Raw genomic sequence first — 13,594 nt, 5'->3', positions numbered from 1 at the left:
ATTACATGGGTAATTTGCTCTAAGACAATGCCTGCCACAACACTTCTAAACCCAAAGGAAATATGCATCGTGGATTAGAAATTATTGCTGCCAATATGCAAATTTGCATCTGTACTGGAATTGTTTTAAAATGTTTCATTTTTTAAGATATTTTTATTGTTATCACTTGTTTGACCCTCTGGGCTCCTTTTGGAAGGAAGGGTGGGATATAAATTTAATTAACAACAATTTGATAGATTAATTGATAAACTGATGAAAACTCTTACAATTTGTCCATTAACATTTATTTAATTCGGCCTCACCCCTGGAAGTGCGACTGCCTTGATGTCATCCAATGCCACCATACAGTTAATTGTTGCAATGCAATATCAGTACATGGTTATTATTCTGGGGGCTCACTCCATAACTTTTATGGCAAAATATAAACATTGCTACCCAAGGTATATATTTCTTTAAAAAAATATTTATTTTGCATAATTTAGATATACAGATATCTTGGTTTACAGATGCATAAATAGAAAAAAAATAGGAACAACGCATATAAATAAATAAATAAATAAATAAATAACTTACAGACATATATATAAAATATAAATAACATGTAGAAAACAAGTTGCCAGATAACAAGATGAAGGAATCCAAAAGGACTCAGTGGTACTTAGAAGAGAAATTCTGCAGTATGCCCAGTCTCATTACTGGGTAGGCCAAGGAAGATTTTTTTGTTTTTTTTAAAGGAGAGGTAGTACTATACATAGCAGGAATGGGAACGTTTTTTGGCCCTCCAGATGTTGCTGAACTACAACTCCCATCACCCCTGCCCGTTGACCATGCTTGCTCGGGGAGTTGGAATTCAGCAATATCTGGAGGGTCAACAGTTCCCCACACCTGGCATATAGGCTGGAACTGGTTGCCATATTTTAGCAGGAGGTACCATGATTAATGTGACACTTTCCCTCATGCCAAACACATTGATTCACTTCGCTCTATACTGTCTGTCGTAACTGATATCATCTCTCCAAGATCTCAAATAGAGATCTGTTCCAGTACTGCTACCTACAGCCAGTTTGATCTGCATTGTGCTCTACCTCTGAGCTGCAGCCTCTTCCTGAAACACCACCAGGAGAATAAGCAGATACCGTCGGAAAAAGCTTTTTGCTCATAAGCAAGTGCTTAGAGAACCATCCGAATCAGGCTGCTTTCAGACATGGGGTTTATTGGGTTAGTTAGTGGATTAAAAGAGCACCGCTTCTGTCCCGATTCTTAAAATTCCTTTCCCACGGCACTACCTGTTGCTTTAAGGAACCGTGGCTTTTTCAGCTGATATATCCAGCATGCTGCACAAATGTCTTTCACACTGCTGAAATGAATGTCTTGTTTTTGTCCCTCACCCACTATACACATGCGCACTGCAGTTCCCCACTGTGCAGGAGGTCTAAGTTGTCATCCTGTCGCCATGCAACCCCTCTCCTTTTAGCATCTGATTTGTTTTTTTTTAGTTGCATAGACACGGAGTGTGGGGGAAAAGGAAGAAGGGAATGCTGGTACCCGCACCGACACCAGAATACAGGTAAAAAGTTCATCAGGCAAAAAAAATGGCGTGTGCCTAAACAGCAGGAACATATTGCATGTCAGGATGCCTATCATGTGAGCGGCTGCAGCTAGCACAAGGCTCCCACTATTTTCCATGTTTCCAAGCAGGGCCGGCTCTAAAGGACAGGAGCACCTGAGTCACTCGCCATTCCCCCGCTTCACCTACCTTTATCTCTGCTGTTTTTTGTTGGTGGGGACTAGAGAGAGGGCATTTTCAGTGGCGGCCCCCACTCTCTGGAACTCCCTCCCGTTTGATCTTCGCCATGCCCCTTCCCTGGATACATTTCGCCGAGCCTTAAAAACTTGGCTCTTTGGACAGGCCTTTGGGATTTCCGGGGTGGGCTAATTTTTCTGTGATTGCTTTATAATTATTCATTGATTGCCCTAAATGATTTTATACTGCTGTATTAGTGTTGACTGCATTGTATTCTATTTTGTATTATATGGTATTTTATTGAATTTTAATGTGTACGTCGCCTAGAGTGGCTTTGGCCAGATAGGCGACACAAAAATTAAATTTATTATTATTATTATTTATTATTTTTACGGCTGTGAGCACAGGGTTGCCATCAATCAAGATGGCGCCCGAGGTTTCCCTACGGGGCTGACGCCTCTGCCGCCATCTTGGTTGATGGCAGCAATGTGCGCGTGTAGCACACATGCATGCCATCAACCAAGATGGCGGCAGAGGCGTCAGCCCCTTAGGGAAACCTCGGGCGCCATCTTGATTGATGGCAACCGTGCACGTGCAGTGTGCGGAGCCGAAAAAACAGCACAGAGAAAGGTAAGTAGAGCGAGGGAATGGTGGGAGGCTTGCGAGCTCCCGCCCTGCAATCCGCGGTACCAATCCTGCTGCGAATCACAGAAAGAGTGTGCTGGGGCCTGGGGCAGGCTGGTGCCCAAGGGCCCCGGGATGCTTGGGGCCAGCCCTGTTTCCAAGCTTGCAAATGAATTACTTCTAGAATGATTTATCATGAAACGTAGCGCTAAACTTCCTCTCTATTCCACTGCATTTCCGGAACTAGCTTTCACATTGTGTGAAAGGTCAAATAAATTACTGGGTAAGAAAATGTCAGAATAACGGAATAAAGTGCAGTGTGAAAGCAGCCTAAGACAAGAGCCACAAACAAGTTGGTCCCGTCACTCATCCATCATTGTTTTTTTCGATTCATGGGTAACAAGGAATCTGAAGCCCAAAAGGCAGCCTCTTTTCTCACAATGGTTCCCGAAACTCTCAGATCTCTAAATACCTTCAGCTTATGGGTTCTTCGCTTGAGTGTCTTGATTCACACAAACAGCAACATGGCAGCCACTCACCACTCATTCTGCACATGGATCTGGAGCCTTTCAACATACTACCACAAATCTTTGGAGGGTATGTCCAGGTGCTACAGTGTGTGTGAGGGGGAAATACTACCAGATTCTCATGAAGAGCTGCCCTCCCTTACGCACTTGACTGCCATGTTATCATTGTTTATGGACTGGGCCAGAGGCCTATATAAGCAACTTTTAGGACTGAAGTGCATGGACCACTGGACAACACATTATACATAGCACCCAATTATGAAAACCCAATTGTCTCTTCTTCATTTGATTGTGTGGTATCTTTTCCTTTCTGACTGGAGGGCTGTGACTTCATGAGCTTTAACTCTTGATTCACACCCACTTGTAGCCGTGACGTGACCTGGTGTGCAACTTTGGGCTGGGTCGTTTTACAGGACCAGTGTCCCAAGGTAGCGGGTGAGACGACGCTGGAAGCAGCGGGCTAGACGACATTGGAGATAGCGGTCGGAAGATAGGAACCCTTCTCTGCCTGTTTTGGCTTTGCCGTTTCGGTGGGGTTGCCCTGTGCAGCGGTTGTGAGGCTGGTAACGAAGGGAATGGAGGCCAAGTCAAGAAAATCCTTTCTTGCTTTCGAGGGGAACCCTGCTGGGAGGGACTTGGCGTCCATAACGCCGGAGCAGATGGCTGCACAGTTTGCGGTGGCTGCCAGGCTCTCTGGGGAGCAGACCAAGGTTGAGATGAACCTTCTTGGTTGGCGAGAGGCTCAGAGTTTGTTGAAACAATTCTCCACCAGGGCACAGCCGTTGGAACACGAGGATCTGCTGGTGTGTGGACACCCTTGAGTCGGGAATATCCTTTCCGATTTCGAGGGTGGCCATGCCTCTCAAGGCCTTCCCCCCAGGGTGACACTGCAGTTGAAGGTAGTGAGGAGGAGGGCTTGGAAGCGCCCCTAAACCAGGAGAATTTTTTTCTACCCGCAGGTGTGACACCTAAGTACAGTTAAGGGAGGGGGGTTGTATTATTTAAAATTATGATTAGGGAATGAAATCAACTCCTGCTTCAAAGCAATGGAGGCCCAAGGCCTAGGTTTTCCTACAGCCCTCAGTGCTAGACACCTTAAGGCAGGTTACGCCAAGTTTAAAGCAAAACATATGATGGTCTTTTTGTTGCATCCTCAAGTGTCTTCCACTGTTTGCTAACTGGCTGACTTGGTAAGAGAGTTGATCCATGACAGTGTAGTCTCTCTCTCTCTGTCACATACACACACACACACACACAAGTTGCAACCATCACTGGTCCCAAAAACACTATTTTGTGAACCCATCCCAGTGGAGTGGCATTTGTTAGGTGAGAATTAGAAGAGTTAAAACACCCTACCTGCAGCCCCATTGAGCCAATCTCGCAAATGCTCCTCACCCACATATTTCCATCTCAGGACCACACCTGTGTTGAGATCATGTCTCATTCCAACCATGATCTAATCTAACTAGGTGGCCTGTTGCAGACTGATAATGTCACGACATATCCTAAGCCTGATTTTAATTCTAGAATTCAACATATGAAGCCATGCAATACACAGAGTCAGCTTGCTGGTTCATCAAGCCCAGCATTCCCCAAACTGTTACTGTCCAGATGTTTGGAATACAGTCTCTATGATTTCCAACCTGCCTGGCCATTGCCAAGAGTTGCAGTCCAAGAGTGAGCTAGACAAATATTGCCTCCTCTTGAGTGACAGTGGCTTTCCAAGGTCTCCCAAACTGGTGACCTAACCAATGGGAGATGTGGGGAACGAAACCTGGGCCTTCTGCATGCAAAGCATATTTTCTACCATCAAACCACAACCCATATTCTTTGGGAAATTCTTACTTACTACCTGTCTCCCAAGAGGTAACCTTACAGGTGCCATTTATATGCATCCGCAACATGCAAGAGAGCCTCTGTTTACTTTCAGCTCTGAAACTGTTCTACCTTCCATCCACAATGGCAAAATCCTTTCTCCCTTAAGACCGGGGATTCCCAAAGTGTGGTCCATGGACCACCAGTGGTCCGCAAGCTTCATTCAGATGGTCTGCAGCATGTCTGCATTTAATATTTATACTGGTTTTTAACTGTATTTTGATTGCTTCTTTTATTTCTTATATTGTATTGTATGGTATTGTGCTTTTAATTCTATGGAATGCAAATTGTAATACAATAAAACACAATACAAGAAATAAAAGGAATTGAAATACAATTAAAAATCATGCAGCATCTAGCACAGTGCATTATAATTGCTACAACAGGCAGAAAAATCATTAAGTGGCCCTCCAAGGCTATCTGCAATATTCAAGTGGCCCATGGGGAAAAGTCGTTTGGGAACCACTGCCTTGGACCTCTCAAGCAAATAGATTTCTGTTCTGTATAGGTGTGTTCTACAGTCCATTACTTCAGGCAAAAACGTGAGGGAAGTTAACAAAAAGCAGAAGCCACCATTACGAAGATGAAATCTAAAGCGGTCATATAAAGTCACCATGACTCTTTCTCATAAAACACACCAAGAATTAACGTGACAATCTCAAAGCCAAAACATGGTTCCTATGTAGCGATCAAACAATTTTTAAAAAGCCAAAAGGAAATAGATTTGCATATTTCAGTTACATGATTAGAACTGTCAGTTTTTTAAGCACTGTAGAAGGAGATGAAGTGTGCTGACTTAAAGACACTTGAGTTTCGCTGACCCATTGGATATCGTAATTGAAATAGTACTTAGTTGTATCTTTGTCCCTCACAATGGAGTCTTGAAGTGTACCCTCCCGCCCCCAAGAAAAGTTAAGCTACCTCTACGCTTTAGAAAGCTGAGATCTTATCAACACCTTGTCCAGCTACTAATCAAAGTTTGAAAACATGACATTTTTACATTGAATATTCAAAACTTAGATATGGAATTTACTTCCCAAGAGAGGCCAGTCCTCTGCAGAATGTAACGATAGCCTGTGTGACATCTGTTGCCCCTTCACACACTTGAATGAGCCTTGAGAGAGCTAGCAGCAATACGCATCTAAACTTGCACAGCGCAAGCCGAAATTTACAGTATATGTCTGTATAAACATGCCAAAAAAAAAGGGAATAATGAAATGAACTTACATTTTTTCATAGAGGCACTTGCATCCAAGAAAGGGTGGTGGAAAAATTCATCTGGGGAAAGAAACAACAAAAAGGTAAATTTCAATGGTTTATAAACTTGGATAATAAGAACAGAAGATAGCCTGCTGATCAAGCCAATGTCCAATCTAGTCTGGCATCCTAGATGCCTATGGAAAGCCTGAAAGCAGGACCTGAGTGCAGCCGCACTCTGCCCACTTGCGATTCCCAGCAACTGTCATTCAGAGGCATACTGCCTCCAAGAGTGGAAGTAGAACATAGCCATTGTGGTTAGAAGCCACTGATAGCCCTATCCTCCATGTATTTGTCTTACAGGTTCAATTACATGAAAAGTTCTTAGTGTGGCCAGAACTGTGCATGCAAAAAAAAGTGTAGCGTATTGATTTAATTCATTTGTAGCAGGATTTGTATTCTGCCTTTTGGCCCCCATAAAAGGCCTTTGGGTAGTTGCCAAGTCTAGCTTGACAGCATTTAAAACTAGTCCTGGCAATCTTCTGCAAGGGTCAAACTAGCAGGTATAGACCAGAGACCAGAGGCACTTTGTTAACAGAATCGTAGGAGGGTATTTAAGCCATTGTCTCCTGCTGTAGTCCTGATCTTGATCAGTGTTCCCAAGCCTACTATTTGCACTGAAAGCATGCTTTCATTCATATAACAGGATATAAATATTCATGCATAAACTGGATATAAATATTTTAAATAAAACCAATAGGCAGAATTACAGTAAATATCTAAAAAAAACTTTTAAAAATCCACCATAAAGTAAAATAATGCACTAATATTGAATGGCCCGAGCAGGTAAAAAATTACCACCAAAAATAAAATAAAAGATGGCACCAGGCAATTGCATCTGGGAGGGGAGCTCAATAAACAGGGAGCTTCAACAACCTCACTTCCAGTGGTGGAGGGCAAAACAGCAAGGTCTCAGAGGCTGATCTTAATAGCTGAGCAGGTACAAGAGATGACTTTAGGTATCCTTAATGCACATTAGGAGCCCTGCATGCACCTTGGAGCACCCACAGGGTTTGCATCAGGGCGAGCACCTGCAGAAAGTACCATCAATACTGGCATGAGGCATTGCAATGAATGGGGAAGCCAGCACATGTTAGAGTGTCCTGCATGCACACCGGAGCAAGCAGAGCTCTGGATCAGGGTGACTGTCTGCAGAAGGCACCAGCACAGTCTTATAAGTCCACAGAAGTTGCTAGAGTGCCAAAAGTGTTAATAGCCTGCTAAAGGCTAGCAGGAGATGGACAGAGAGCTCTGTCCCTCCTGCAGCAGTCTGTTGCAATTCTGTGCTGGGCAACTCTGTCTTACCTTCCATCAATCTGCTCATTAGCCGTCATGCAGCTCCTTCTTACCTATGGCTATCACACTAGAGCTTAAATCGGCCTTCTCCAACCTTGGATCTCTAGATATTTTTTTTTTTTTTATTTATTAGATTTATTAGTCGCCCATCTGGCTGGTTGTCCAGCCACTCTGGGCAACGTACAGAATAAAAACATACAAATACATTAAAACATTAAAATCTCAACAGTGGTCATAAACCTAACCCACCCCAAAAGCCTGTCTGAAGAGCCAGGTCTTCAAGGCCCAGCAGAAGCTCATCATAGCGGGGGCATGACGGAGATCGTTTGGGAGGGAATTCCACAGAGTGGGAGCCACAATAGAAAAAGTCCTCTCTCTAGTCCTCACCAGTCTAGCTGTTTTAACTGGTGGGATAGAGAGATATTGTTGTGCTACAACTCCCACCAAACTAAGGAGCCAAACCCAACCTTTACAAAGTTGAAAATTAAAAAAAAATGGGCAAAGTAATGTGCTAACTCAGGTATTAAATATACACATATGTATTAATAATTATCACCATTAAAACATAATAAAAGCAAATGTTTTCATCACATCACAGTATATGAAGATGAAAGGTTTATGTAACAACCACAATTATTTGTGCGCATATCTACCAACTTCCCCCCCAAAAAATTATAACACAAAACTGAAAACAACGAAGCAAAAGACCAAGAAGGCCATACGCGTTTCTACCTCTATCAGATCTTCTTCAGTGTTCACTATTAGAAAATTTCGTGCAATATAATAATAGGCTCCTTATTGTAGAGTAAGTTAAAAAGTTAATAAAAATAAAGTAAATAATAAAAATTACAATTGCAATTAAATTACAACTTGAAAAATCTTAAATGTTCCTTCTATTTACACCATCTCATATAACACTCACCCTTTCTCTGAGCCTTTCTAACTGTTATGAGATGATGTAAATAGAAGGAACATCAATATTTATTATTTACTTTTCAACTGACTCTAGCATAAGCATATCAACTGTCTAGCCTTGGATTTACAAGCAAGACAGCTGCTCAGACAATATACTATATAGATGAGTTCCTTTGGTGTAGATACAGAAACCTTCCCCTCCCTTGTTCTTTATAAATATTTCAAAGTGAAAAATGATATAAACTTGCATTCTATTTTATTTATAGGTTATAGGACTTAAAAGGAGCCTATTACTATATTGCACAAAATTTTCTATGTGAAAGTCAGCACAGCCCAAAATGTACTCTTTTTTGAAGGACACATTTGTTTGTGTATGGGGTGTCACACAAACATTCTGGCAGCAGAGAACTGCAGTAGGGGACCCATGGACATATTTGTGGGAGGGGGGTCTTGGGAGGAATAACCTCTCGGGGGGTGTATGCAGCCTGTTGGTTAGCTACCCCTGCTCTAAAACAAACCCTTCTCCCTTATTCTCAAACTAAGGGACAACAATTCCACCCCTAGATCAGGCTTCAGAGTTTGCAGAGACCCTCAGCAAAGTACCCTCTGCTGACCCCCAAGCTGTGGAAAGAGCAGCACACCAGTTATTTATTTTTATTTATTAATTAAAATTTCTGTCCTGCCCTTCCTCCCAAGAGGAACCCAGGGCAGTAAACATCAAGAAGCCAAAGCAATACAATTAAAAATTAAATTAAGCATATTCAAAACAATTTAAAAGCCTGTCAAAAACATTTCAACGTATTTAGAACACTGTTCTTCAAACTTGGATCGCCAGATGTTGTCAGACTACAACTCCCATCAAGCACAGCCAGCTTAGCCAATGGCTAAGGATGGTGGGAATTGTAGTCTAATAACATCTGGGGACCCAAGGTTGAAAAACAGTAATTTAGAGCATCTGAAAATATTTAGAAGCAATTGCATACCCTCACAGTTGCTAATTTCAAGGTTTCCAAAGCTAATATATTTTAGCCATCAAATTCATGGGTAACTCTAAATGTGACAAACCATCATTTGAAAAAAAAATCCCACAATGCCCCCAAGTTAATGTGTTTAATACATCCTTTTTCTGGGACATCACAGGAAAATTAAATGGGGGGGTCCCAGATCCCGCAATATAGGGGTGTCATTTAAAAATTCCAAGTGCCCCAGGACAACACTCCAGCAGTAGCTTTATGTGAAATTAAAATGGTAGCACCCCACCTGGGACTGACTGGAAGGTCCAGGGCAGGTACCAGTGGTAGGTCCTTCTGGGGTGCTGGGCCCCAGCACCTATACAAGGATGCAGAGCGCTGACGTCAGGCTCTCCTCCTCATTTTAAGCCTCGTGAGATTATTCTTTAGGGCAGAAATGAGGGAAACTTATTTTTTGCTTATTCCAATTATTTATTTATTATTGCATTCATATCCCACCTTCCCTCCAAGGAGGAAATACATGTCAAGGCAGCATACATGGTTGTTCCTGCTCTCCATTTTATCCTCCCAACTACCCAGTGAGGTAGGTTAGGCTGAGAGGCAGTGACTGGCTCAAAGTCACCCAGTCAGCTTCATTGCTGAGTTCGGATTTGAACCCTGCTTTCCCAGGGGATAGTCCGACACTCTAATCACTTTGCCACACTGGCTGCCTATGTTGGACTCCCAACTCCCTGCATGCTGGCTGGGACCGATGGGAGTTGGAGCCCAACAACATGGGGTGGGGGGAGATTTCGCACCCTTACCCTAAAAGGTCAAACAAATAAAGCCACAGTAGGTGTGCCTCTGGTCTGACCAGATTACAAAAAAACCCAGAAGGAGAAATCCCTTACCAAAGTCCATGCGGTCCTTGTAATTCCGTTGCAAAAGTCCTAACAGCAGCTGCCTCAAGTGGGTTGACGTCTCCCTTGGGATGCTTAAGAAACAAAAGCAGGTGGAGAAATGTCAGCATCACGTAATATTCATGTCTTTAAAAGCAACTACTTTTAAACCACTTCTCCTAGGGATTCAAAGCAGTTTACAAGATCCAGCACACTATCATAAATGGACATAAAACACACAACCAATGATGATAAAAATGCAGCCACAGAAGGGGGCGGGGGGAAAGCAAAGGAACAAGAAAGAAATTAGCCAAGAACCTGATGGAAACATTAGGTTTTACAATCTCTTTTGTAAGCTCAAGAGCAAGTGGCTAGCTCTCCTATCTCTGTAGGGAGAAGGTCCAAGAGGTCAAGAAAAACTGAGCTCCTAGCTGTTACATCCTAACCTGCTATAAGGATGGATCAAACAATGACACTTGTTGGCTGGATCTCAACTCAATGCTCTCCATAGTTTAGCTATGTGGAAGAGAAGCTGCTTCATCACCTACTTGAGAGAAAATGCCATTTTAACTCCAGTCAGAGGTGACCCTACTTACAGGGATAGTACAGCATGCCCTCCAGTTGTTGCTGGACTACAACTCCCATCTTCCCTGAGTATTAGCCATGTGGACTAGGGCTAATGGGAGTTGGAGTCCAACGACATCAAGAGGCACTAGAGTGGCTACTCCTGCCCTACTGCAAGCCAAGGAAAACAGCTATTACAGCTGGCGTATGTTGGGCTTTTAATCAAGCAAAGCCCTTTGAAGGCCTTTATAAAGGAATATGGCCTAGAAATATCAATATTAAGGGTGGCAGAATGAGAGACTGGCTGTTCTGACAAGGGAAATTCTCCTGCACACACCCTGTATAAATGAAGGTGAGCTGCCGAGGAGAGCTGACCTGCAGATTGTGCCCCATGTTAAGCTAGTGAGGTTGCCCAAGGGATTTTCAAATTCACATACAAACCTATCTTAGGCTGCCCTGCAATGTACCATAAATGGTCCCTGCATATAGAAAAATGGCTTTTCAAGGATGAGGTTTTCACCTAACCTCTTCAACATGCTCAATTCAGGGAGGTGCTTGTTTCCTTTTTTTTTCCCCATGACAACACTTGCAGCAGCAACCCAGAAACAGCATAAGCGGCCAAAGAGAGGGTTTTTTTTTCTTCATCCTGATAATATATACCAGGCAGGGACATGTTCAGAAAGGGGGGGGGGAGGAAGGAAAAACCTGGCAGAGCCATTTAAATTTTTTTGCACAGGCAAATCCAGGCCATCTTGGCATTTGCTGTGTACACAACATGGTCTCTGCTGCCTGCCAGGCTTGCTTGGAAAGGTCAGGTAAGGCAATGGCATATTCACCCTATATATATCCCCGCCCCTTAAAACTAACACCACTTAGTTTGGCATGGTGTGGTCCCTTTCAGGCTTGTCCTTCCCTTCCCGTAGAAAGCTACTCAGAAATGTTAAAGTAAACAACTGTTCTCCAGGGGCTAATATTTGAGTAGCAGTTTCAAACCTCTCTCTCTGAATCAACTTTTAGCTGAATGCTGAAGTTGGGAAAACACACCAAAACCTGGGGGGGGGGGGGAGGAGGAGGAGGAGGAGGGGAGAGAGAGAGAGAACGAACACTTGGGGGCTAGTGTGGAAGATCACCAGACACTCCTTAGTGCTGTATTGTCCAGAGGAAAAACAGGAGGTGTCATGAACACAGACACCTTTTGAAACATGAACCAGTCTTCTACGAAATCCATGAGTCTCTCTTACAGGCAGTTCCTAGAACCCATAAAGGAATAGCAGCTGCAAGCAATGCCTGACCCAGGCGGGTGGAGCAAAGGAGAAATTTTCCAGCTTAGCTGGCAGGGATGTTCACGTGAGCGGCAGTGCTGCAGACATGTGGAACGTCAGAGCAGGAAGTGCGGGGCACTTCACAGACACTGCATGGTCTCTTTAGAGACAGCTGCTTAAAAAACACCACTGTTGGTATAACGCAGGGATTAAGAATGGCCTCCCAGGATCAGGTAAAAAAAATTCCATCTAGTCCATCATTCGAGGAACAATGAAGCTGCAGATCAGATTATGGACGCATCCACACCATACATTTATTCCACTTTGAAGAGTCATGGCTCCCCCCTGCCAAAGAATCTTGGGAAGGATAGTCTGTGAAGGGTGCTGAGAGTTGTTAGGAGACTCCTATTCTCCTTACAAAGCTACAGTTCTCACAGTCGTTAAGCAGTTAATCCCTCTTTCCAGGGACCCGTAGCCCTATGGGGGAATAGGACATCTCCTAACAACTCTCAGCACCTTTCACAAACTATACTTCCCAGGATTCTTTGGGGGAAGCCATGACTGTTTAAAGTGGAATAATAGTGGAATAAATATGTGCTGTAAATCTGGTCTAGTTTTCCACCTAACAATGTATGGCCAACTTCAGGGATGAGGAAACTGGTGCTCTCCAGATGTTGCTAGACTACATCTCCCATCATCCTTGACTACCAACTGTGCTGGCTGGGAGTGATGGAAGTCCAGCCACATCTGGAGGACCACAGGTTCCCCATCCCTGATTTACTGTGGCTGGCAGACAAAAAGGCCTTTTGCATCACTAGATACTCATCCTTTGTTGTCGATATATGACTGGCCCCTTATAAACAAAGCATGAAGGGGATGGCCTTCCCACATGTCTTCCCAGCATTTTGTACGGCAGAAGTATACACCCTCTGGACATGGAGGTTCATGTCTGGAATCATCGTAAAAAGTAATTAGTAAACCTACCCTCCATGGATCTGCCCACTCCAAGAATATAAATATATTAAGACCGTGAGTTCCAAGCCAGGAAGTCTTCAGCTGAAGTTCTTTGGTAGCTGTAGGCAAGCCACCAATATATAATATGGTGATATTAGCACTTGGCCTCCCTTAGAGGGTTGTGGCAAGGGAGAGGTGGGGGAATCTGTGGCCCTCCATAGGCTGTAGGACTAACTACCACCATCTCTGACCTTCACCCACCCTGGCTGGCTGGGCTAGATCAAGTGGGGCCCTCCAGATGGTGATGAACTACAACTCCCAACAGCCCCAGGAAGCCTGCCAATGCCTAGGGATGACAGGACAAGAGTTGTAGTTCAGCATCACCTGGAGGGCCAAAGATTCCCCACACCTGGGCTAGATGGACAACATTGGTGCAAGACAGCTTCCTATGTTGTTACATTCTCTACAAAGTGATAGCCATAATGGCCAACAATGGACAGACCAAATGGGAAAGGGGGCAGACACCGGTGGTGCTGCCTTCTTTTTCCTTCCTAAGGGAGCATGAAGCATGTGACACTATGGCTTTCTCCAGTCCCACTAACTTTTTTAAACACGGACTGATAGCAGCCCTTGCGATTCCCAACAGCAAGAGGACTCTTATCCATGTACTGAAAAACTATCACCCGAACCTGGCTCAAGCGTACAGTGACCTCATTCGCATGTCTTA

General features: G+C 43.8%; 1 protein-coding gene across 5 annotated transcripts in view; it reads right to left on the bottom strand.

Annotated features, from left to right (window-relative positions):
- Positions 1-13,594, bottom strand: part of ULK1 (unc-51 like autophagy activating kinase 1) — a 111,875-nt gene that overhangs the window by 38,580 nt on the left and 59,701 nt on the right. For all 5 annotated transcript variants that reach the window (XM_061602273.1, XM_061602275.1, XM_061602276.1 and 2 more), the window contains 2 exons: positions 10,100-10,182; positions 5,998-6,048 (listed from right to left, as the gene is read on the bottom strand). In XM_061602273.1, the coding sequence (XP_061458257.1) occupies positions 5,998-6,048; positions 10,100-10,182 (134 nt within the window). The remainder of the gene's footprint in view (positions 1-5,997; positions 6,049-10,099; positions 10,183-13,594) is intronic.

The sequence above is a fragment of the Rhineura floridana genome, chromosome 19 (genome assembly GCF_030035675.1).
Source record: "Rhineura floridana isolate rRhiFlo1 chromosome 19, rRhiFlo1.hap2, whole genome shotgun sequence".
NCBI lineage: Eukaryota > Metazoa > Chordata > Lepidosauria > Squamata > Rhineuridae > Rhineura > Rhineura floridana.
The sequence above is the reverse complement of the archived record's forward strand: the minus strand, read 5'-3'. Positions and strand labels throughout refer to the sequence as shown.